This window comes from Cetorhinus maximus, chromosome 16 (assembly GCF_964194155.1).
Source record: "Cetorhinus maximus chromosome 16, sCetMax3.hap1.1, whole genome shotgun sequence".
Lineage (NCBI taxonomy): Eukaryota > Metazoa > Chordata > Chondrichthyes > Lamniformes > Cetorhinidae > Cetorhinus > Cetorhinus maximus.
In genome coordinates, this window is record NC_135894.1 from 67374829 (window position 1) to 67401572 (window position 26744).

At 46.1% G+C, this 26744-nt stretch overlaps 1 protein-coding gene across 1 annotated transcript in view; it reads left to right on the forward strand.

Annotated features, from left to right (window-relative positions):
• stxbp5l (syntaxin binding protein 5L) overlaps positions 1 to 26744 on the forward strand; it is a 578167-nt gene that overhangs the window by 399433 nt on the left and 151990 nt on the right. The window contains exon 17 of the mRNA XM_078559960.1: positions 14808 to 14933. Within this exon, the coding sequence (XP_078416086.1) occupies positions 14808 to 14933 (126 nt within the window). The remainder of the gene's footprint in view (positions 1 to 14807; positions 14934 to 26744) is intronic.

The window sequence follows — 26744 nt, forward strand, 5'->3', positions numbered from 1 at the left end:
CCAGGGCAAGGAAAGCAATACCCAGGCAAAACAAAGATGGTGACAGACCATATTAGCAGTGTGGAGCCAAAAAACTTCATAGGCGTGAGCAGTGTCCAGCAATCACGATACAGTGCTTTGACTAGAACCGCCTGAAACACTTTGGAAAGATGTGTAAGCTGAAAATCTCGAGACATGCAGAGGATCCCAAATGAGTCCATGAGATAGATGAGCCACACCAAGAAGTCCAACAATGCTTCTTTGGAGAAATTAAGGATCCCAGATCCACATCTTGGAATGCTGACATATATGTAAATGGTCACCTCACGAATTTCAAGTTAGACACAGAAGCCAGGTCCAGATCAGGAACCATAGCTAAAAGACTCTGGCTACGGACGACAGACACACCACTATATGGTCCCAGAGGAATCCAGCTACCAGTTATAGGCATGATTCAAGAGCCGCCATGGTATGGCAATAAGCAAATATTCAAAATTCTGTATGTCATCCTCAATCAACCCTTTTCTCTCCTAAGCAGAGATGCCTGTGTTGCACTCAACCTCCTCAAAACGGCAGAAGACATCAAAACAACCGCCGTAGTCAATTACATTGAATTGAAGACTTCCAAGAGGTCCACCAGTGGTGACGATCTCAACTGAGACTTTAGCTCAGAATTGTCCTCACTCTTTGCAGTTATTCCACCTCTTTGGCAGATGGCAGAAAATACTCTTCTTGGTCAGACCATCCAAACCTCCAGATAGCACCAACATACATAAAACAGAAGATACAGAGGAGAAGGAGCAGCAGCAGAATGTTGAGCCCGAACTTCAGAGTCAAACAGTTGCTGTCATAGAACCAGGAAAAAGTGCAACAACACCACTAGAGCTTCAAGCTCACGTGCACAGAATGAAGTTGATCCTGGAGCAGGAGAGAAGCGATCAGCAAATCACCAAGAGAAAACTCGGTGAGGCACAAGTGCACATGAAGAAACAGAGTGCAGCATTAGAAGCCAAACTGCAGGTTGAGCTCAAGGATGAGGAACATAAAAACGTAAGGGAAGTAAACCTTCAACTTCCAGGAAGAACATGACAGACCCTACCGAAAAAGAAAACCTAAGTCCACTCTATGAATGAACAGAGTGAACATCCTTCCAGAAGGAGAGAGAGATAAGCCCATGTTATCTGACCAAAGAAGACAGATTGTCAACAAAGAAAAATACAACACTAGGGAGCTCAAGAAGCAAACCAAATGGGAGGTGTCATTGTGCACTGACAGGGGAAGAGCACCAGCAAATGGCATCAGGAGGGAAACTCAAACTCTTCCCACCCACAGCTTATTTCAAGAGGTGGGAGCAGCAGTGGTTCAGCCACCCACAGACAGGAGGCAGGTGGCCAATTAAGGTGAGTAACTGGCTTGTTAATGGCCATTTTACCCCCCCTGCCAACATTTTACCAGCACCAGAACGGCATCCTGCCTTGTGGGGAGACAACCAGGTGCATCGAGGCAGCCTCCCAGTTTCTTTACCAGCTGGGGTGGCCATTTTAAAATGATGCTGAATGGCCCACCGTGGGGCCCCTCAGGGGCAATAGCCATCCCCGGGACTCCAACACCGCCACTGATAGGTTCACCCCTCTTTTGGCACTTACCTTCCAGAATAAACTTTCTTCCCAGCCCTTCTGCATCCCTTTGTAGCCTCAGCTCTAGCCACCTCTGTCAGTGGTGTGGTTAGCCCTCTGATTAGGCTGGCAGCTCAGAGAGACAGGCCGCCATACTTAATGGGACAGCAGTCCCAGCAGCAGCCTCTTAACTGGCTGCTGCCAGTAACATCACTTCCACGGTTTTGGCATTTGTACTTTAGGGCTCAGGACCCGCATTTGGTCCCAGCAGCAGGATCCATGGCATGCTGGTAAAACTCCAGCCATAGGGTACAAAAGCAAGGAACTTTTGCTAACCCTTTATAAATCACTGGTTAGACATCAGCTAGAGGTCCAATCCAGGACAACACACTTTAGAATGGACAAGGCCTTGGAAAGAGTGCAGAGGAGATTTACTAGGACGTTACCAGGAATGAGTAGTTTCATTTATTTTGGGAGACCAGATTGTTCTCCTTAGAGCAGAGAAGGTTAAGGGAGATTTAATTGTGCTCAAAATTATGCATAGTTTTTGTAGAGTAGACAGGGAGAAACCATTTCCACTGGCAGGAGGGTTGGAAAGCAGGAGGATTTGAAATATGGCAAAAAAAGTCAGTGGGGAAAATTAGTAATTTTTCTAAGCAGTAAGTTATGATCTGGAGTGCCTTGCCTGAAAGGGTGACGAAAACATATTCAATACAATAAAATTTCTGTTATCCAGCACTGTACCAACCAGCATACTCCAATGGCCAGAATTTTTTTTTGACTGTAGATGCCTCTCATCTCACACCCCTCGCACTAACACTTGTTGCTGAGTGGATATGTTTGCCGCTCCCTGTCAGTCCCACTCTCACACATCACTAATAATTGTGAAACTCACAGGTAGTTGTTATCTTCGGCCTGCCCTCACTCTGGTCTCTGCCTCCCAATATTCTGCAGCACCATGTTCCCTTGATGCAGCTCACTCAATTCATGGGCTCCTGCACCTCTCGCAAGACCTCAACACCTGCATCACCGCAGGAGCTTTCTAATTGGATGGAAATATGGAATTCATCTTACATCTGAGTTAGCCGGTATTTTTGATTAATTGACACCTGCCATTCTAGGAGCATGCCAGAAAACCAAAATTTTGCTGGATAACAAGGAATTGGATATATACTGAAAGAAAAAATTACAAAGCTATGGGGAAAGAGCAGAGTATTGGAACTAATTGTTAACTCTTTCAGGGAGCTGACACAGGTACAATGGACCAAATGGCCTCTTTCTGTGCTTCTAAGGCTACTTAACTTGGGAGGCGGGGCTTTGACGGCATTGACAGATAATCACAAAGGAGATTTGGGCATGAGATGTGTGCATAGTTCTTGCTCAACATTCTGTGATCTTTTATGCTGCGTATTTGATATGTGCCCAGGTTACACAGGTCTCTTGATGCAATTATGTAGGAAATTCCAGACCTTTATGTGTTTGCTAACAGAACTATGTTTGTGGGATAGATTTAATTATTGAGTTACAAATAATATTGTCAGTTCCATGATTTAAATCACAGCATAAAAAATATTTCTAAATTCTGAATTTTGCAATACTTCCATAATAGAATCATAGAAATGGTGGTCCAAACTCTAATTATGATACCACTTCGTATTTGTTTATTTGATTTTACCAATCTTCTACAGAAAGTTCTTTCATGTACAAAATCAAGTTCACTCGAGTATATTGAACAAAGACACAGAATTTTCTGGAACGGGGCATTGAATGGCATGCGCTGACTTGTTCCCTCCCCCTTCAGCTTGAAAAGCTTCGCCCTGTAAGTTGCTGGAAGTTGGAGGCCAATGGGGCATCTGGGACAATAGTGAATGACAGCACCACCAGTTTATCTCCTTATCTGCGCCTATCATTCCCAGAATATTTTACTGTTACTGCTAAGTTTGATTACCTGATTGTGGCTTCAGACCATAATGCTTACAACTAACATTAAAGTTGAACATTTCAGAATGAGTCCCACAGATGGAACAATTGAGAGTGAGTCCCAGGCCAAGTTATTGTGAGACTTTATGTTACACATACACAACTGAATTCAGGATTTCATGGAACTAAAACATTGGGTTTCAGCATTGCATTGTTCAGTCTCAATGACGGAAGGACATACGGCCCTGAGAGCCAATGTAGTGAAGTTAGAAGCTCTGTACATGAATGCCTCTAGGATCAAAATTGTTGTAAGGCACCCTGTTCCTACACCTTTATGCATGAATTTAAATCTTGAGCTAGCAGCATCTGTCCCACATATAGGTCATAAAAGTGGCTGCACTTTGGAGCAGAAAAGATTATACTATTCTTTGCATTGAAATGGGTGCCGTGGGGCCCAGGTGAGGAACAGTATGTCAAGCACAGCAGAGGTTAGATAGAAGCTAAATTTACTTTTATGCAATCATAGTGCTGTCTTAACTCCAACCCCCAGAAGTTTGGAGCTTGCAAGATTGCCAGTTCAGTGCAAATTGTGATGAATTATGGATAGCTGGTTCTGTTATATTCATAACCAAAAATATCTAGGTTGAAATTGCTTCCAAAAAGAGGTTACAGTTTCTTGGGTTGTTGTAGACAAGGAAGACACAGGTATAAGTGATTGGTCAAAGAACCAGAGGCGATGGCAGAAAAAAATTATACGCACCAGATGGTTAGGAATTGGAATACACTGTCTGATAGGTTGGTGGATACAGAGTTAATAGTAGCCTTCAAAAGGAAATTGAACAAATAATTGAAGGAGAAAAAAATTGTAGGAATATGGGGAAAGATTGGGTGAGTGGAACAAACTGGATTGCTCTTTGAAAGAGCCAGTACAGGTTTGATGGGCCGATTGGCCTCTTTCTGTGTTTGACTATTCCAGCCACTCATTTGAATGCCTCCAATTAGATTTCTACCCCTGCCACAGGACAGAAACAGCTCTTAATCAAAGTCACAAATGATATTCTATTTGACTGTGATGATAGTAAATTGTCCCTCCTTGTCCTTCTCTGCCTCTCTGCAGCCTTTTACAAGGTTAACCACATTATCTATCTGCAACACCTCTCTACTGTTGCCCAGCTGGAATGGTCTGCATTCACCTGATTCTTTTCTATTCGCACATAGCCAGGGAATCACTTGCAATGGCTTCTCTTCCCGCTCCTGCTTTGTGGCTCTCTGATGTCCGCCAAGGATTTATCTCTTCTCTTATCTATATGCTGCCCCTCAATGACATCATGTGTAAACACATAAGTTGACAATACCCAGCTGTACCTCACTACCACCTCTCTCGACCTTTCCCACTGTGAATAAATTGTCAGAATGCTGTCTGACATCCAGACTTGAATGAGCAGAAATCTCTTCCAACTAAATTTTGGAAAAACAGAAAACATTGTCTTTGGTTGCTGCTATGAACTCTGTTCTATAGCCACTGACTCCATTCTTCTCTCTGGCAACTGCCTGAGGTTGAGCCAGGTTGTTTGCACCCTCAGGTTCAGTTTTCCTAGAGCTGATTGGGCTGAATTGGAGGCGGGAAGTTAACAAAAAATGGCTGTGATGTTACACGTCTGTAAGTACCCCCTCCATTTCCACCCTCCCCAATCTTCCTGAGGGCATGGAAGAGCATGAGCCTTGTAACTGGCCCACACCTATTATCAAGACAATTAGGATCATTGACAGCTTATTAAAAGTCCATATCTTAAAACTTCTCCAATTTTCCCAGAGGGGGTTTGGCATTTACCAGCTGTCTGTCTGACCAGCTGCATGGAGGTGAGGACATGTCTGAGGAAAGCCATGGAGACAGGAGAGTTTAAAAAGGTAAGTGTAAATGCTTTTTATAGGATAAAGGGCTTAACCCTTTGAAGGTTAGAGAGTGTGCAGAAAAGATCCATGAGAATGGTTCCAGGGATGAGGAACGTAGATAGAGTGGAGAAGTTAGGACTGTTTCCCTTGGAGCAGAGAAGGTTGAGAGGAGATTTGATAAAGGTATTCAAAATCATGAGGGGTCTGGACAGAGTAGAAAGGGAAAAACTATTCCCGTTGGTGGAAGTATCGAGAACAAGAGGACACAGATTTAAGGTAATTGGCAAAAGAAGCAATGACAATATGAGGAAAAGCTTTTTCATTCAGCTAGTGATTAGGATCTGGAATACACTGCCTGAGATGTAGTGGAGGCAGGTTCATTTGAGGCATTCAAGAGGAACTGGATTATTATCTGAAAAGGAAGAATGTGCAGGACTACAGTGAGATGGTGGGGAAATGGCACAAGGTGAATTGCTCCTTCAAAGATCCAGCACAGAGAGGACAGATGAATGGCCTTTTTCTGTGCTGCAACCATTCTGTGATTCTATAAAGGTGGGACAGCCCATCACAGGCCAGGGAGGTGCCAAAATTAAAGACTTTGCCAGTTCAGGGGGTCTTCACCCTCCTGCCATTGCCTAGCATTGTATGGGTATTAGAGCGGCTGTTTGGACTTCATTTGAGCACCAGGAAGGCTGCGGATGGGATTGGTTGATGCACTCTCAGAAATCAGGGCTATTGGAGATGGGAAACAGCAGCCTGCACAGGAAGGTCAGAGCCCCTGGCATCAGGATATCAGAGGAGAGGGACAAAGGAGAAAGCACAAAGGAGAAGGTGACACTATGCTTGGCACAGGATCTATGGGTGAAGGCGAAGAGATCTGTAAAAGACTTAGAACCTGTGGCAATGGAAACTAAAAGTCTCTAGGCAGATTGACATAGACATCTGGGCGGCTGTCCTCCCGCCTGTCCGTCATCCCATAGGCAGCAGCACATAGATGCATCACCTAGGTGACAGATGCCCTCTCTACCAATGCCGGACAACACACCACATTCACAACTGATGGGACATCGCTGGCTCAGAGGGTACTGGATCCAGTACGTAGACCAGTTGGATGGTGCCCTCCAACACCTTGCTGCAAGAGTCTCGGTCATTATAGCGACCTGCTGCACTATCCATAACATGGCCCTTCAGAGAGGTTTGGACCTTAATGAGGGGCAGGCCTTGGAAGGGCTCATCAGAGGAGGAACAGGAGATAAGAGAGCAGGAGAAATTGGAGGCAGGGGGAGATGATGCTGAACAGAGAGTTGCCATTGCTGAATGACAAGGTGGCCTCCTCCTGTCGCCGTCTAGGAAGAGGAGCTCCCCCCTCTCCCTCATGGGTGCCAAGCCTCTCCAGCTCTCCTGTGACATCTCACTTCTCTGTGGTGCAGCGACAGACTTTGGCATAAACCCTCTCCCTCAGGACAGCCAACAGCCTCAGTGATGGCTGCCTTGAGTGTCTGAAAGTGACCTCCATTTCTGCCACCCACTAGCTTTAATTGGACAGGAAGCCCATCTCCATATCAATTAAGGACTTACCCTGGGAAAATCCAAAACTCAATCAGTTTCCAACTGGAGTTAGATTTCTAACATAAAACATACCCAGCTCTTGTTTCCCGTCTGCAAGGGGAAAATCCAGCCCCTGAGGTCATATTCAACCCCAGGATGAGCTTCTGACCACATATCTACGCCATCACTAATACTGCCTATTTCCCCCTCTATAACATCGGCCCACTCTACCTTGTCTGTTGCTGAATTCTTCGTCCATGCATTTGTTACCTCTAGACTTGACTAGTCTACTGCATTCCTGGCTGACCTCATGGGCAGAATTTTACATTCCCTCGCCAGCAGGTTTGTAGGTGGGGTTTGGCCACAAAATGTTTTGGACGGCCTTCCCAATGGACTTTCACCTGGCCCGACCTCTCTGCAATTTTACAGTGGGATGGGTGAGGCCTAGGCCAGCTCCAGCACCCGTCCTTGCCCCCAGTTGAGGCCCCTAAGTGGCCAATTAATGACCACCTAAGGGCTTTTTGCTGCCCAGCCTCTATTTTCAGGCTGGCGGGAGGAGTTCAGAGGCCATCAAGGCGTCAGCAGGTCAGCCGGGTGCTTTCATCAGCAGGAAGGGATTCCACTCCATGAACATGCAGATATTGTGTGACCACAGGACGCAGATTCTGCAAGTCTGTGCAAGGTACTCTGGCAGCTCTCATGACGCTTACATCCTGAGACACTCCCAGGTGTCGAGGCTCTTCAGTGCTCCAGCCCGACTGGATAGATGGCTGCTGGGTGACAAGGGCTATCCATTGAAGAGATGGCTCATGATGCCTCTCCGCCACCCAAGGACAGAGGCAGAGCAGCGTTACAATACGAGTCATGCCTCCACAAGGGCGGTGGTAGAGAGGACCATAGGTTTTCTCAAGATGCGCTTCCGATGCCTGGACTGTTCAGGGGGTACACTACAATACCCCCCAGAGCAGGTGTCACTGATAGCAGTTGCATGTTGCGCTCTCCACAATCTAGCACTGGCAAGGGGGGACCCACTGGAGGAAGAGGATCTTGACACAACTGCACAGGCCACAGATGATGAGTCCGATAGTGAGTCAGAAGAGGAGCCTGGTGAGGAGAACGTGAGGGCATGGAGGCAGACCTCTCTATCCTCCAGAAAGGCAGGGACACCTCGATCCAACAGTCTTTCAGCTAGGCTACCAAAGATCAGCTTCAACTGCATGCCAGGGCTGCCACTTCCATCCCGGATGTCTGAAATGACACTTTCATTTGAACACAAAGAATACTGAGTGCCTGTGCAATAAAGTTCAGAGCCACTTACATACTGGTGTACCCTGCACCAATAAAATAAAAAGGTGAAGCATGCTCAGTCCATGGCGACAAAAGCAAAATTTATCTTATTTTGACAATTCCAAACTCTTTCCCAGACCAGTGTAGATAAAATAAACATAAATGAACACAAAATCACCCGTGACCTGACCGTCTTGTGCTCATGGTGCCTTTAACTTACACTTGTGAGTGCTACATCTAGGTGCTCCCCCCTCATTGGCACCAGCATTGGGGACAGCCTGCTGATCCTGCTGTCTTGTTGGCCTTGATGGTCCTTCTCTGGCCAGTGGAGCCTGTGCTGGCTCTGCCCGTGAGGGAGCGGCCAGTGCCACGGCTGGCATCTCCTCAGTCATCACAGCCTCATCAGATGCAACGGTCACTGGAGGATGGGCGAAGGAGCTGCTGCCGTCATCCAGAGTGCCCTGAGAGGAGCCTGCAGAAATGACAAGCAGCTCGTGCGCCAACATGAGGTCACTCTGGACCTCCCTGCTCACCATTGATGGACATGCACCTAGCTGGGATACTGGTTGCCTCATCCACCTCCCACACTGACACTGACACTGCATGAGGGTTTGCAGGTCCAAGCATAACCCCAGGAAACCCTGATTCAGTTCCTAGAGCTGCCTCTCCATGAGAGTCGCCATTCTCTCAATGGAGGAGGCAGTGCATTTGACCATGATGGTCAACACAGTGCTGATGCTCCGCATGGACCCCTCCATAACAGAGCTCATGGCATGCATACTCTCATGGATCTCCCGCACATCTCACTAGACATCCAGCATCTGCCGCCTGATGGACGACTCCAGAGGCTCATCACCAGCCTTCGACAGAGCAACATCCTGGTCCCCAGCAGTCCTCTGACCCCCGGTGCTCTGGCAAATCTCTGCCTCTGCCTGCACCTCAAGCGAATGTGAACTGCCCTCACCAATGTGCTAGCCGCCGATCCAATGCCCACTGAGGTGCTGGTAGCTGCGCTGGTGTCTGGTTCAGAGTGCAGGTGTGATGCAGGTGCAACAGAAGTTCGCTGGTCCTCTGGTGTCAGGGGTTGCTCTTCGGGGTCCACAGAGCGAACACCTGCTGGCATACCTAAGAGGGAGAATCTGGTGAGACCATGGAGACCTGCATCACGGCGCCATCGTCTTTCAATGGTCAATGGGGACTCCAGGTTTGAGGCTCACATCAATGAAGACACTACACTAGAATGGTTGCACAAGTCGAAATTCTCACCTCTGTGCACTGCACTCTTACCTTCGCCTGGCACCCTCACCTCTCCATGCCCGGTTGCGCGGGGGATGGGGGGGGTGGCGGTGGGGGTGTGCCGGCTCTCGAGCTTCAGGGCGTTTTGCTCGAACCTGTTGAGCAGCAGGAGGTTGGGCTGCCCTCCGCCTGTACATGCCCTCTTGCCTGATTGTGGTTTGTCTTCTCCTGAAACAACAGAAGCACATTGACTAGTCCACTCTCTACCTGTAGTGCCATTGCAGCCTGGCCAACCCCACCTGAGGAACACCTTGCAGAGCACATCCAAGTCATGGCCATCGAGCTGCAAGGCACTCAGCCCAAGCAGTCAGGGCTCACCTCACTTGGCCAGCTCCAGTGTCATTGACTGTTGGTACTCAGACGCTAGCATCCCTGAAGTCCACAGAGGGACGGCCGGACCTTTACGCTTCCGCACACTGACCCACGCCAACAAGGTACTCATTCTTCTTGAGCATTGTAAGTCATTGAAGCGCTTCCGGCACTGCACACATGTGTGCTGCATCACGTCATGGCTGCTCACCATTGCTGCCACCTCCTCCCATGCCCTCTTGGTAAGGTGTGGAGGCCTCCTCCACCCACCCCTGGGAACAAGGGTGTCCCTCCTGGCAGCCACCTCATCCAGGAGGACCGCGAGGCACTCGTCAGAAAAGCGGGGGCCAAGTGCCCACCCGACCTGCCCTTCCGGCCGCCGTGTCCAGCTGCACTTAACTCCATTGGGAACGCTGAACACCCATCCTTCTGTGACACCCTTCCAGGGGCTGCCTAGGCCATTGGACCCGGTGGTCAACAGGTCCCCGCCGCTGCGCAGCCCTTCCCGGCCAGTACGGAGCCGCATTTCACAGTGGGCGGGCCTTAATCAGCCCACCAGCATGAAATCGCAGACGGGGCCCGATCGCAGACGGTGGACATTTTCCGTCCACTCCTGGGCCCGCCCGCCCATCAACCTCAAAATCCTGCCCTTGGAGTGTTAGAAGACTGCCAGGCAACCAGTATTGGTGACAATGTGTTTACTGTCAACTCCTCAGATGGTTGGGAGTGAAACTCCGCTGTCTGAAAAATCCTGGCCCATATCTTCCACTTCTATAAACTTAGGGTCATCCAAAAACTTGCTGCCCATATCCTAACTCGCAATGCATTCACTCAACATCCCTGTGTTTTTTTTAAATTATCCTTTCATGGGATATGGACAAGGTCAACTTTTGTTGACCATCCCTAATTGTCCATTCCACCGTGAACCGGTGCAGTCTATCTGGTGCGGATACTCCCACAGTGCTGCTAGGAAGTGAGTTCAGGAAGTTAAGGAATGGCGATATAGTTCCAAGTCTGGACCGTGCGTGACTTGGAGAGGAACTTGCAGGTGGTAGTGTTCCCATGCATCTGCTGCCCTTGTGGTGCAGGTCGCAGGTTTGGAAAGTGCTGTTAAAAGAGGTTTGGTGAATTACTGCAGTGCATCTTATATGCATACATACTGCTGCCATTGTGCATTGGTAGTGGAGGAAGTGAATGTTTAAGTTGGTGGAAGGGGTGCCGATCAAGTGGACCACTTTGTCCTGGGTGGTATTGAGCTTCTTGAGTGTTGTTGGAGCCACACTCATCCAGGCAGTTGGAGGGTATTCCATCACATTCCTGACTTGTGCCTTGTAGATGGTGAACAGGCTTTGAGGAGTCAGGAGGTGAGTTACTCACCTCAGAATTTCCAGTCTCTGACCTGCTTTTGTAGCCACAGATTTATTTGGCTTGTTCAGTTCAGTTTCTGGTCAATGGTGACCCCAGGATGTTGATCGTTGGGGATTTAGTGATAGTGACGCCTTTGACTGTCAAGGAGAGATGGCTAGATTCTCTCTTGTTGGAGGTGGCCAATGCCTGGCACTTGTGTGGCACAAGTGTTATTTGTCACTGATTTGCCCAAGCCTGAATGTTGTTCAGGTCTTGCTGCAGGTGAGCACAGTTTGCTTCAGTGTCTGAGGAGTTCCAAATGATACTGAACATTGTGCAATCATCAGCAAACATCCCCCACTTCTGACCTTATGATGGGGGGAAGGTCATTGATGAAGCAGCTAACGATGGTTGGGCAGAGGACACTACCATCTGGAACTCCTGCATCAATGTCCTGGGACTGAAATGATTGGCCTCCAAAAACCGCAACCATCTTCCTTTGTGCTAGGTATAACTCCAGCCAGTGGAGAAATTTCCTCCTGAAACCCATTGAGTTCAATTTCACCAGGGCTCCTCAATGCCACAGTCGGACAAATGCTGCCTTGATATTAAGGACAAGTCACTCTCACCTCCCCTCTTAAGTTCAGCTGTTTTGTCCATGTTTGGACCCAGGCTGTAATGAGGTCAGGAGCCGAGTGGCCCTGGTGGAACCCCAACCAAGCGTCAATGAGCAGATTATTGCTGAGTAAGTGCCACTTAATAGCACTGCTGATGATATCTTACATCACTTTTCTGATGATCAAAAGGAGGGTGTTGGGGCAGTATCTGGCTGGATTGGATTTCAATTCCATTCAATTCAATTTTAATTTGTTGTCCATATGGAAATTCATTTTGGGTATCTTGCTTGTTCATTTAAAACAATTACAAACAAATTAATAATAACAATCAAAGCAAGAAAATTACCCTATCATAAGTCTAACTTTGCTTAAATGGATGTAAAGAACTGTTCTAGTACATTAACATAATCAGTCAATGAGACCCATCATCAGCGCATATCCTCATCCATTTATCAAACTCCTGTTAAAAGTTCTTATACAGAAGGACACAAACAAGATCAAGAACCAATTTGTCCTGCATCTAAGAGATTGTAGCCTTTTCCCTGAACACATCCAACAGTAACACTGAGACATGGGGTGATTCTCACTACATAGTAACATAGGACTTAGGAGTAGGAGTAGGCCATTCAGCCATTCGAGGCTGCTCTGCCGTTCAATAAGATCGTGACTGACCTCGTTGTGGACTTAACTCCACTTGGTCATCTTCCCCCATCCCCCCCATAACTCTTGACTCCCTTGTCTAACAAAAATCTTTCTAACTTTACCTTGAAAAAATTCAATGACCCAGCTCCTCTGCTTTCTGTGGAAGAGAATTCCACATACTAACAACCCTTTGAGAGAATAAAAGATTCTCCTCATCTCTGTCTTAAACAGTAGTCCTCTTATTCTTAAACTGTGTCCATGGTTCTAGTCTCTCCCACAAGTGGAAGCATCCTTGCAGTATCTACCCTATCAGATCCCCTCAGGATCTTTCTTATATGTTTCAACAGGATCATCTCGCATTCTTCTAAACTCCAATGGGTATAGGCCCAAACTGTTCAATCTTTCTTCATAAGATAAGCCCCTCATCCCAGGAATGAGCCTAGTGACCCTTCTCCGTACTGCTTCTAATGAAATGGTATCCTTTTTCACAATATTCCAGATGTGGTGTCACTAAGTTCCTGTACAGCTGCAGTAAAAATTCCCTACTATACAAAACTATATGTTCCATCCCCTTGCAATAAATGCCAACATTCCATTTGCATTCCGAATCACTATACATAACACTCTTTCTTGATCAAGAAAGATCTGCTCATCAAATACCCTTCCTGCCTGGTTCAACAATCCCTGTACCCTTAAAGAGTCTACTTTCCTGAGACAACAGTACCAGAAGAGACATCCAAAAAGATAGGACTGTCAATTATAGCCATAGAAAAGAGTTTCATAATTGTGGGATTTACTCGAAAGGATTTTAAGTTTCTGAAGCAGTATAGTGGTGTATTTGTCCTGCTTTTTGTGAATAGGACACACCTGGGCAATTTTCCATATTGTCAGGTAGTTGCCAGTGTTTTAGCTGTACTGGAACAGCTTGGTTAGGGACACAGCTAGCTTTGGAGCAGAAGTCTTCAGTACTACTGCCAGAATGTTTCAGGACCCATAGCCTTTGCAGTATCCAGAGCCTTCATCTGTTTACTGATAGTACATGGAGTGAATCAAATTGGCTGAAGATCTATGATGCTGGGGACCTCAGGAGGAGGCCAACCTACACTGCTGACCTACATTAGCTCCAGGTTAAGTAATGGTTTGATTTTCAAGCTCTCATCCTTGTTTTCAAATCCTTCCCTGGGCTTATTCCCTATATCTGTATCTTCTTCCAGCCTCACCAACCCTCCAAGGTATCTGCGCTTCTCCAATCCTGGTCTCTTGTGCATTTCTAATTTTAATGACTCCACCATTGGTGACTGCGCATTCAACTGCTGAGGCCTAGAGTTCTGGAATTCCCTCCCTAAACCTTTCTACCTCCATACCTCTCTTTCTGCCTGTAAAATACTCCTTAAAATCTATCTCTTAGACCAAGCTTGTAGTCATCTGCCCAAATTTTGTTTGATAACATTCCTCTGACACATCTTGAGACATTTTACAATATTAAAGGTTCATTTGTAAATGCAAGATATTGTTATAAATTTTAAGAATGACAGAGGAGAAGGGTGAATTGGAATGTGTGGCTTAGATTCAAATCAGGTACAGAAAGAGAAATAAAGGGAAAGAAAGATTGAATTAATAGAAAAAAAGACAAATGAAAAGTAGGAAGAAAGACTTTAAATTTTTTTTTAAATGACCCAGAAGAATTTACTACATGCAGGAATGAGACTCAACAGTTTAATTGTTCCTTTTCTGGGCCTGAGAGGTTGATTGGCATTGCACTAATAAATATTGCATTGTTAAAAGGGTACTTATGCTGTAAAGTACTAGCCATAACTCTGCAGTGAGTTTAATGTGCAAATCCAACAAGCTCTTAAAAATAACGGGGAAGCTGTGGATAAGGTGCAATTTTCGAGAGAGTAATGGCAGAGCAGCGTGGGTTGTTCAACTTCTGGTGATACGCAATTCACAGGGTATCTCTTCCTTGCCACAAGTTATTGTACCATTTATATCTTAATAATGGCAAGCGCCATTAAACTCACCATTATTTTGTCAGCAAATTCTAGGCCAAGCAGTATAATGGAAATCAGGAAAATAGCAAGATTGCCTCAGTCTCTCATCTAAAGCAGGCAGTGTAGCTAATTGGGAAGAGCACTGGAAAAATAAAGATATTAGAAAAATAATTGACAAATAAGTGTATGGTTTAAATGTTGAAGTTTTTTTACTCATATGTGATGTTGGTAATAAAATAATAATATAATTGTACTATGGCATTTTCCATGTCTGTAATATGCTATTAATTTCAAAAACAGTTCCAGTTTGAATTTATTTTATCCAGGATTCTTATCCTATAATCTTATTTTTTTCATTAAAGGGTGAAAACTCGTCCTGTCAAAATGACTCCTGGGTACCAGGCTGACCTTGTCATTCAGCTGGTCTGGATAGATGGAGAACCACCTCAACAAATCACAAGCCTAGCAGTAAGCTCTGCCTATGGCCTGTAAGTAACACAAGCGTGAAATAATTGTGCTATTGAATAAGCAGGAACCCAGATCTTCAGACAAGCTTTCAAACAAGTAGTTTTCATGTTCATGCACAATAAAAAAGAAAAGCCTAGGTGGTTGGATTAATATGTTAAATCTTTGTTTGTTCCATTCTTTTTCTTTAATGTTTTACAAATATACCAGTAATGTCAAGAATATATGAACAAATGCATATCTGAATGAAACTTGTGTCATCAGTTTTAGAGGCTCATACGGTATATTGAAATGTTTGTGTAGAGGGTGATATTTAAGAACATGGATTTATCAAATATTTACTAAATCCAGATGTTTGTGATTTAGGCTCTATACTTCAAGTGCTTGCAGTATTTTGACTTCATTATATAATCATTTTGCATAATTTGAATTGACATACACTTTTGACATTGTATAGGGCACTGGTTGTATGGGTTCAGAAGAATTGGACAATTAGGGACACAGATCTTAGATATGTTTTACACTCCTTCAGCCCATGATTTTATTCGTCTGGCTGCATTTTGTGTACAGACTTATTGCATATGTGTCAAACCATTGCCTTATTAAAAACAGAATGCATACAAAATTTTACATGACTACATTATGGGCAGAATTTTATGCCTGTCGGGGGGTTTTGTTTGGGCACGTTTGCGGGCGGACGGGTTCCCGATTGGCACCCCCTGTCGGGTCCCGCCCCTGCACGCTGACCGGGAAATTCTGCCCCATGTAATTTTCTGGCTTTTGCACTGGAGTTGCATTTTTTTGCTACAACTTCAATTTTAAATGATTGCAAAGGAAACTCCAAGCTGTCAAGGTCTTAAAGAGAAAATAATTTGGATTTTCTCCAGAGACTTGAGCACATAATCAAGGCTGACCCTTAAGTGCAATACTGAGGGAGTGCTGCACTGTAGAGGGTGCAATCTTTTGGATGAGACGTTAAGCCATCTGTCCTCTCAGGTGGACGCTAAAGACATGATTTTGAAGAAGAGGATAGCAGTTCTCCGTACTGACCCTGCCAATATTTATCCCTCAACCAATATCATTAAAAGCCTGATTATCTGGTCATTATTACATTGCTGTTTGTCAATGCTCAATGTGTGGAATTTGGCTGCCATATTTCCTACACTTCAGAAGTAAATAAATTGGATGTAAATTGGATCTCTCTTTGGGAGATCCTGAGGTTGCGAAAGGCATTATATGAATACAATCTTTTTGTTCTGGCTCTGGTCTCCATATTATACAAAGGATATAGGGTGGAATCGTCCAGATTTGCACTAAGTGCAGTAGCAGGCGGGAAAAAGAACGTTTCACCCCCGGCTGCAATTTTCACGCTGTGTCGCCCCACTCCCACCTCATTAATCATGCCTTCCCAGGAAACATGCCGTTTCGCTGGCAGGCGGGCTCCGATTCGCCTGCCATGCCATTGCCTTGCAGCTTCCTCACACCAGGTGCCATATTTAAAGTGCAGCCATGCGTACACCTCTCAGTGCTTCCAACCCAGGACTGTTGCAGAGAAGATATGGCCCCAAAAGGCAAGAAGGCTGCAGCCCCCCGATTCAGTCATGCATCCCTGGAACGCCTTTTGGATGCCATGCAAGCCTGTCTACCCCCACTCTGAGTGAAGGCCAGCAAGCAGGGTAACAAATCCAGCGTGGGAGGCGGTGGCAGCAGTGGTCAGCGCCAATGCCCTGCAAAAGCGGACAGCCACCCAGTGCCAAAAGAGGATGAATGATCTCCTCCATTCCACCAGGGTAAGTCACTCTTCTCATCACTCTCAACTCACACAGTCACAACCCATCGTATATCCACAGGGATCTCACTCACTGCCAATACAAGGGACATCACCATTCACCCTCTCACACACACTCCTATCCTCATCCCGTCCATGGGATCACTCACTACCCACACATGCCAGGCATACATCATCTGGCCAGGCAGGCATTCTGCTTATACTCTCTCCTTCTGTATTCATACAGAACAACCTGGCACACAAAAAAAGGCGGATTGCTGGAGGCATGTCTGAAATCAAGGTCCTCATGGACTTTGAAAATAGAGTCATCCAGCTGGCTGGTGAAGATCTGGAACTTTCCTGTACTGACGGTGAGATTGGCAGTGCTCAAACAAGTGAGGATCCAACAGTGCAACATCCATCAGATAACCATGCTGTGAGTGATATGTCCTGTTTCACAGGTCACTGCCATGCACCAATTATCTCTCCTTGCTCTCACAGGCACCCCTGGGAAACAAACAAGAGAGTCCACGACCCAGGTCCTCAACTCAAGCCCTGAAGACACCTCAGAAGAAGAATCTGCTGAAACCCTCATTGAAGATCCATCACAACTCTCATCCACACCCTCCACCAGGGCAGAGAGAGACACCTTGGTTGGACCAAGTTTTAGAGTAGCTCACAATCTGGTGAGCATATTGCTCTGAATGATCCACAGCAGGCGGTGGCAGGGACTTCCCAGGTTTCCTGCACTCAGAGGACAGCTGGAGAACAGAAATCTGCTGAGTCCAAGTCAGGTGATGAGCCTCTGGACTTGTCATACCTCAGTTGCTGGAGCTGCAGAGGCAAGTTCAGGAGCATCAGGAAGGGATGTCCGTTGCACTCCTCGGATTGAAAGGCACGATGGAGAAGTCCGTCCGCCTTCAGTCTGAGGTGATAGCGCCAGCATGCCAATGCACCAAGGTCAACACTGGCAGGATGGTGGCCGCCATGGAGACCTTGATCCAGGACATCAATCCTGCATTGCTACGTGGGCTGAACTCCATCACTGACGCCATAGTTGGCCTCCAACAGTGTCAACGTGAGAGGGGTGAGGGGCAGCTTAATCTCACTCCAGCTTCCCCTTCTCCTCAAGGAGTCAGCCAGGGGCCCTCGGACACCCATTGGGAGGAAGATCAGCAGGTGCACACCCTGGGGCCATCCACCCAGGTGACTCCGGGAGTGTCTGGCCCATCTGAATACCCTCTTACTGTGACCCCAGGAAATCCAGCTGCCACTGCCACACAGCAGGACCCTGAAAGCAGGCTGGGTCCCTCCAGGTCTCAGACATCCAGAGGACGCCCGTCAAAATTAACACAGACAGGGGGTAGCAGTCAGCAGGCTGCCTCCACCTCCGTTGTGGATGTCGGGGAGCACTAAGATGTAGCAGCAGGGTTAGGAAGGTTAAGAAGATGTTTTTGCACAGCCTGGGCATGGGTGTTAATCACTTATACATAATGTTCACTTTATTAATAAACTCCCAAGAGTGTCTCCTTGCCTATGGCTCCTTGTTCTGATGAGCAGTGTTCGTGTCACTCACATGTGAAACCTTGGTCACTGCACAAGATAAAGACAGGTGTTTCAGTCCAGGGTCTCTCCTCTGTGCTTTGTGCAACCTTCCCAGCACACTGATTGTGCACCTCCACTGTCACTGGTCACATTAGTTGTGCCTGCACCTCGATGGGGCTTATCTTTGCTGCCAGAATGTCGTGGGCTGGCGGCACAGAATTCCGTCATTCTCTCTGTGTGTTCCCAGAACCTTTAAGATGTGGCTGACCCCCCATCTCATCAGCATCTGTGTCCGGTGATAATGTGGTCCTGAAGGGTTCAGCTCACGAAGGATGCCATAGGACCAGGAGAAGTTAAAGTTTCCCCACTAGAATGGTTGCGCAATATGAAACTCTCACCTCTGTGCACTGCACCTTCATCTGGCACCCCCGCATCTCCTCGCCCGGTTGCATGGGGAGTGTGCCAGCTCTCTAGCTCTAGGGCTTCCCACTTGAATCTGGAGAGCAGCAGGTTGGGCAGACCTCCGCCTGCTGTACATGACCTCTCTGATTGGTTGTAGCTCATCTTCTCCTGAAAGGACAGAGGAGCATTGATTAGTCCATTCTTTACCTGCAGCACCATTGCAACCTACCCAACCCTAGGCGAGGAACACCTCACAGGGCACATCCAAATCGCGGCCCTCGAGCCACATGGCACTAAGCCCAAGCAGCCAGAGCCCACCCCCTTGGCCTGCTCAGGCATCATTGACAGTTGGCAATCAGACTCTAGCACCTTGAGGTCCACGGGGGCGGGGGAGTGGGGGGGCAGCCACACCTTATCACTTCTGCACACTGATCCATGCCAACACAGTACTCACCCTTCCTGAGCGCAGCAGGTCATTGAACCTCTTCCAGCACTGCACCCATGTGTGCTGCACCACGTTATAGCTGCTAATCTGTGCTGCAACCTCCTCCCATGCTCTCTTTGTGAGGTGCGGTGGCCTCCTCCTCCCATCTCTGGGGACATGGATGGCCCTCCTGGTGGCCACCTCCTCCAGGAGGACTGCAAGGCACTCATCTGAAAAGTGGGGGCTGAGTGCCCACCCAACCTGCCCTCCCGCCTGGCATCTTCAGCCACACTCAACTCCATCACGTTAGGTAACGAGGGACAGAAGAGACGTTCTTCGGCAGCAGCCTTCAAGGGACTCCCTGTGCCATTTTAAAACCAGCTGCTGGGTCCCCATTGGACCCGCCCTGCGACAGGCCCCCGTCCACGCCCGGCTCTTCCCGAACAGTGGGGAGCCGCATTTCACACTGGGTGGACCTTAATTGGCCCGCCAGCATGAAATTGCGGTCGGGAGCCTGTCACGGGCAACGATCCTTTTCCCGGCCAATCCCGGGCTTGCCGAACTGAAAATTCTGCCCTATGAAAAGTTTTGATAGGGTAGATATAGAGGGCACAATTTTCCCAGATTTGCACTAAGTGCGGTAGCAGGCGGGTAAAATGGAGTCCGACCCATCGACGAAAATGGGGGGTTTTCACACCTTATCATTCCGAGCCTGCCTCGTTATTTACTCACACCAGCGAAACATGGAGACTATCGATATAAGATAGTCACCAAGAATTCCAATAGGGAATTCAGAGGAAACTTCTTTACCCAAAAAATGGTGACAATTTGGAATTCCCTACCACAGAGTGATTGCCGCAGATAGCCTGCAGATGCATTTAAGGGGAGGCTAGGCAAGCATATGAGGGAGAAGGGAATGGAGGTTACGTTGATAGATTTGTAAGAGGTAAGATTAGATGAGGCTCAAGTCGAGCATAAATACCGGCATGGGCTAGTTGTGCCAAATGGCCTGTTTCTGTGCTGTAAACTCTATGTCATATGTATTATTTATAACTTTTCATGCAATGTTTTTATCAGAATTATTTTCAGGTTTAAATATGAATTTTTTTTCATCTGAGTTTGTTTTACGGGGAAGAATTTTTATTAACTCATTATGGTAAGCTTAGATTTAAACATCCCAAAAAAAAGACCATTATTTCCCATTAAGGCATTGGAAAGCGGACTGTAAGTAAATCATTTACAGGACGACAGCAGGACAGAAGCAGATGGAAAAATAGAGCTCTTCCACTACCAACTTTCGCAGGAGCTCAGAAAGCCACAAGGCATCTAAGTAGAAGCTGCATAATCCAATGAGGACAGCAAATGAAGGTAATGTCAATTATAGGTTTGGTTTGGATATATCCAAAATATAGCATCTCATTGTTAAAATAATGCAACATGAGAAAAGGAATACTGAGGGACTCAGATACCCAAGCTGCATTTGTTGCATTGGGCATAGCGCCAACCATATCTAGCGGCCTTGGCTTAACTGCCTGCCAATAACACAGGCCTCTGAAGGCTTTAGGCAAGCAGGAAGTCTGTCGCAGAGCTTTGTCATCTATCCAAGCTCCAACTAGATTCAGCATTGTCAATAGTAATCAAGGACACCAAAGCTCTCAATTTTGTCTCTTGCCCATTCTAGGCTACTGCTGTCATTTCAACTAATGATAACCCTTATATCAACAGATGCCTTACGCATTGCTCAAAATGTCACCTCTCTCATTTCCTTTCCTACAGAAGAACAGCAGCAGTGTCACCTGGTTACCCAATCCACTTCACTGCTGCATTTCATAAAGTACACAGAACCATCAGGGCAGCGGGTTGTTACTATTCCTCAATTTTGGCTGTGACTCAGTGCTATATTCTCAGCTCACTCAGTATATGTGTAGCTATGTTGGTATTTGCAAAAATTGATATAAGAGACATACGGGCAATACTTTCAAATTGCTTTTACAGTCCTCCAATTTAGTTTCTAAGAGACACCATCCAATAGAACTTGTATTGTAAGATACTGTTATTTTCTGTGGTTGCACAAAAGCCATGACGAAGATGAATGAGAATGGTACAAGCCATAAGAATTGGATGGTGTTATTAGTCAACCTCCTTCCTTCTCCGGTTCACAATTGTACTTTTCAAGTAAGCATGAAAAATATTGTAAAGTTCTAAACAGAATAGACATTATTAATGACTGTTTTGAATGATCAGCTTAACCAGGTAAAAGAGAGTGGTTTTTCAGCTTCCAAGTTGTATCTTTTGAGCCTTCTAAAGAACAATTGAAAACCATACTTTATCTACATCAAAGGTACAAATTGTGCAAATTGTTAAAACCTCATTTTTGAAGACAGTGTTGTTCATGAAGACAATTGCAGTTCTTTACTTCTAGGAACTTCAGTCAAATGAGACTCCCTGATGCAACTGTCCCCAACCACTGAAGAACAAGCTTTACTAACGTCATCTTCTAATTGCTCCTGGATAGCGTCATTACTGTTATGTATTTCCTTTGGCAAGCACTGCTTGGGCTGGATTTTAGAAACCCGCCAAAGGTGGGTAGGCCCAGAATTTCCAAGTGCCAGCTGGCATGCAGATTTGTCAGCATTCTCCCAACTCCAGGCCATTTTTATGCAGGCGGGTCAGGCAGGGTGATGGCTACCCAGCCGCAAGCAGCCGGTAACTCGTTAACATATTTAAAAGGCCTTTCAAGGCTAAAGATTTTTTAGTCAGCCTGCAGCATCTGGAACCTGGCTTCTGGAGTCTGAAAGATGCCTGGAGGTTGCCCCCCAGCAAAGACTATGGGCCAGGACCCCAGGATCAATTTGAGACCTTGGCAGCTTTCTTCAAATAAACTCTTAAGGATAGTGCACACATGAGTTCAGCTTGATTGCCAGTTACTGTCAGACATGGCCCAGATTTTCACTCCTGAAGTGGGAATGCTGAGTCAGGAAATTTTCAGGCTCACCACACCCATCTTGGGAATAAGTGCCCCGAATTGCAGAATCTTCATTTCAGGCTGGTTAAAAGGCCTGCCCCAGTTCTCTGGGACTTCGTCTCACTTGTGTTGTTCAATATTAAGCCCTACAACCCTCATCCCTCAAACCTCCCCACTTCTCCACCCACTCCCCAGGTCCAACCTGTGCCAACTCATGCCAACCCATGCCCCCACCAACCCCTAATGGCCCCTCATACCTTCCATACCAACCCACGCCCCTTCACTCATCCTCATGGCCCCTTATAGCCCCATGCCAACTTAGTGCCAACTCATTCCAACCCATTCCGCACCCACCATGTTTACCCTTAAGCCGTCCATGTCAACTTACCCAGTATTCACCACGGATTGACTCAGAAGCCATGTTGATATGAAATAAAACAAAGTTTTAAGTATCTATTATAGACTTCACTACATAAAAAACACTCTCATTGATAAAAGCCCATTCAATACATTTAAATCCTTATACTTAATCACTTATAAAATCAAACATTTGTACTCATGCTGATCCTTTAATAAGCTGTTGGAGCTTATAATCAAACTATGAACTTACAGTCTTACTTCGGTCTGTCCGCAAGCATGTCCCTGTTGCTTGCCATTTCAACACTCCATCCTGCTCTCATGCCCACATGTCCATCCTTGGCCTGCTACAATGTTCCAGTGAAGCTCAACACAAACTGGAGGAACAGCACCTCATCTTCCGACTAGGCACTTTATAGCCTTCCGGACTGAATATTGAGTTCAACAATTTTAGATCATGAACTCTCTCCTCCATCCCCACCCCCTTTCCGATCCCCCTTTTTTCCAATAATTTATATAGATTTTTCTTTTCCCACCTATTTCCATTATTTTTAAATGTATTTCCATCCATTGTTTTATCTCTACCTTTTAGCCTATTTCGATCACTTCCCCCCACCCCACCCCCACACCCCCACTAGGGCTATCTGTACCTTGCCCGTCCTGCTTTCTACCCTTAATGTCACCTATTAGCACATTTCTTAGCTAATATCACCACCGTCAACATCTCTTTGTCCTTTTGTCCATGACATCTTTTGGCAATCTCCAGCTCTACTTGTCCCACCCCTACCTTAAACCAGCTTATATTTCACCTCTCTTCTATTTTTCCTTAGTTCTGTTGAAGAGTCATACAGACTCGAAACGTTAACTGTGTTCCTCTCTGCAGATGATGTCAGACCTGCTGAGTTTTTCCAGGTATTTTTATTTTTGTTATGAACTTACAGCCCTCGCTGTGATCATTGGATGTGAAAAGCAGTAATCATGCTATAATGATAGCCCTTACGGTTATCCAACAAATAGCTTTTGAAACTGCAAGCATCAATTTTCTTTTTCAACTCAGAGACACTGGCAGGCTGTTTTTTTTTATTTAAAGGGCAGGGCATTTAGATAACTTGACAGCTTGACAGTTCTACAGACTTTATCTGCCTTTTACAAGCATTTATATTTATTCTAAAAAACAAAGTAGGTCACATACTATAGGATAATGTCGTCTGCTCTGAGGTCAAATGGCCCTATTGGGCTTGTGTTTCCCCCATGTGTGAGTCATGCCCCGCGCCATTCCCCAGCTGCGAAAATAGGATCTGTTAGAAATGGGGGTGGGATTTCCGGATCCAGTGTCCTGACACCATTTTGGAAAAGGGTCAGAGTCTCCGCGACTCCATGAAAATCTAGGCCAATGTCCTGCTATCTCTGAATTTGAAAACATTGCAACCCTCCTCACACTAATCTCATGAAGCAGCACCTCCATTTCACCAGACATCAGTTAAGGAGTTCAAGTTCTCTGCTCTTGTACCACTTGCCGACAGACTTTGTATCCTGCCTCCACATTTATTGTGCTAATAATGATTTTGCTCCAAACAACACCTGGAAAGGTTGAAATGTGCATTGCAAATTTGTTTAGCTTTCTTAAAGGTGGTAGTAATTTTCTTTTATTTGTTCAATGGATGTGGGCACCACTGGCTAGATCAGCATTTATTGCCCATCTCTAATTGCCCTTGAGAATTTTTGCCCCCATTTCTGGCTACTTTAAGTGCTGCATCTCTTTAGAGTCAGCCATTGTCAGCAGCCTTCTAAGGACTACTCAATTCCATCCACCCACTTTTCCAGCATGCTGCCAGCACCAAACTCAAGCTGAAAGATTGCCACCTTTATTAAAATGAGACAGCCCTAGCCAGACCAGGACTCATCAATTAGTGCTTACTCCAATTAATCTACTTGCAAGTTTCCAGCCCTGACTGGATTGTGTGAGAAAGGTACCTCCACAGAGAGAAGAAAAATTATTTAATGAGATTAGAAGAATCCCACTGAAACTGTGTCCTATTTATGCAGTGCATGTTGGTTTGCTTTATTTATGGAGCTGATCTAGTCTCCCACAGAGAAGAAAAATATTTGATCTTTTGTCCCCAGCTGTTTTCATTTTCCTCTTTTAAGTTTGCAGGATAATGCCACATTCCCTAAGCAGGGAGACTATAGATGGCTTGATCTTAGGCTTCCACCAAAGTGACTCTGTAACATGTTATTCTTTAACATTCCAGTTGCTAAACAACAAAACTGTTCGAACTGGATGGATGCATATAGTGACCTGGAATTCCCATAGGGACTCCAACCACTAACTTAGAGAAATTTTGATGGAAATCTTATAAAGGTATTCGACAGAAGATTTCCACTCATGCCTGAGCAAGCTCTTTGTTAGTCTGACTCTCCTCTTTCTCCATAGACCTGCAAATTTGCCCCCTTCAATTGTTTATCCAATTCCCTTTTGAAATTTATTATTGAATCTACTTACATCACCATTTCAGACATGCATTACAGATTGTGACAACTCACTGCTTAAAAAAAATGTTTGCTCATTTGCTATATGTTCTTTTGTCAATGCCTGTATCCTCTGATTATTGACCTTTTTGCAACTGTAAGCAGTTTCTTCTTCTTTCAAATCAGTTCATGGCCGGGATTTTCCGTGCCCATCGGCGTCAGGTATGTTCAGTAGCGTGAGCGGACAATATGGCGAGAAGGCCAGAAATCAGTTTCACAACGTCGTGAAACCAGTTTGCAATTGTTCGCTCTGCCCGCCAATGGTGGGTCGCATTCCCCGCCATTGGACGTCAGGAATCTCATTGTAATACATCAGCATATCATTATAACGCCAGCCCACCAGACTCATTCCACCCCGCTGGATCATCCGCCCACTGTGTCTTTCCACCGACGTATTTCACAACAGAATATATAAGGCGTGCACTTGGCGGGCTGCACTTTTCTCGGGACTTCAAGGTTTCTTTGCCTACCTCGCTTTGGTCAGCACTTGTAGTCACCAGCACCAGGCTTCACAGACAGCACCACAGCACTTCTAGGGGGGCACACGGGTAGGTCTCTACCTACCAGATCAGCCATATGTGGGTGACTTTTCAACAGCTGCAGGGCAAGGTCTTGCTTGGGGAAGACGGAGAAGTGGCTTCAGGTAAGGGAAGAGGCTGCAGGACAAGAGCAGTACTGGGGAAGAAGGGTATCCCAGGGTGTGTGAGGGGGCACATGTTGACCTGTGCTAGTGGCCTCAAGATGGTGTGGGCTGAGGAAGCATTCTCCAGAGGAGATGAGGCCAAATGGACATGTGAGAGTATGTGTGTGAGAATGGGTGGTGATGTCCCTCGAGTTGGCAATGAGTGAGATGTCAGTGAATGTGTGATGGGCTTAAGTGTGTGAGTTTATAGTGATGAGATGGTTGCCATATCCTGGCTGCACGGATGAGATCATTCATTCTCTATCTGCATTGGATGGCCAACCTCTTCTGTGCAACATTGGCACTGATCACCGGAGTGTGGCCAGAGCGGGGGTAGAGGACATCACAACGGGCCTCCAAGGCATCCAAAAGGTGCTCAAGGGCTGCAGACTTCTTGCCTTTAGGGGCCATGTCTTCTTTGCTGCAGTCCTGGGCTGGAAGCACTGAGCGCGGCTGTGCTTCAAATGTGTCTGGCATGATGAAGCAGCGAGGTGATGTCGTGGTGGTTGAATGAGAGCCCGCCAGCCATGGAAATGGCATGTTTCCCGGGAATGCATATGTAATGCGATGGGTTTGGGACAATACGGTGTGAAAATCAGCCATCCTGGCCGGTGGGTAAAACGTCACTTTATCTGCCGCTACCGCACTTAGTGCAAATCTGGGACGATCCCACCCCATGATTTTGAACACCTATTAAGTCTCACCTTAAGCTTTCTGCTCTAAGGATCACAACCTCAGTTACTCTAATCTCTCCATGTAACTGAAGTCTCTCAACTCTAGCATCCTGGTAGACTCCTCTGTACCCTCTGCAAGATCTTGACATCCTTCCTTGAGTGTGGTAACCAGGTTTGTAGACAGTACTTTAGATGAGGCCTATTAATGATTTGTAAAGGTTTAGCATAACTTCCTTGCTTTTGTATTCAATGCCCCCATTTACAAACCCAAGTATCCTGAATGCTTTCTTAACTGCTTTATCAACTTGTCCTTCAAGGATTTGTAGATATGCATCTCCAGGTCCCTCTGCTTTTGCATCCTCCTCAAAATACTACCATTTAAATTATACTGCCGATCTATGTGTTTCTCCCAAAGTATATCAGTTCACACTTATTCATATTAAATTGCACCTGCCTTGTCCCTTCCCATTTTACCAGTCTGTCTATGT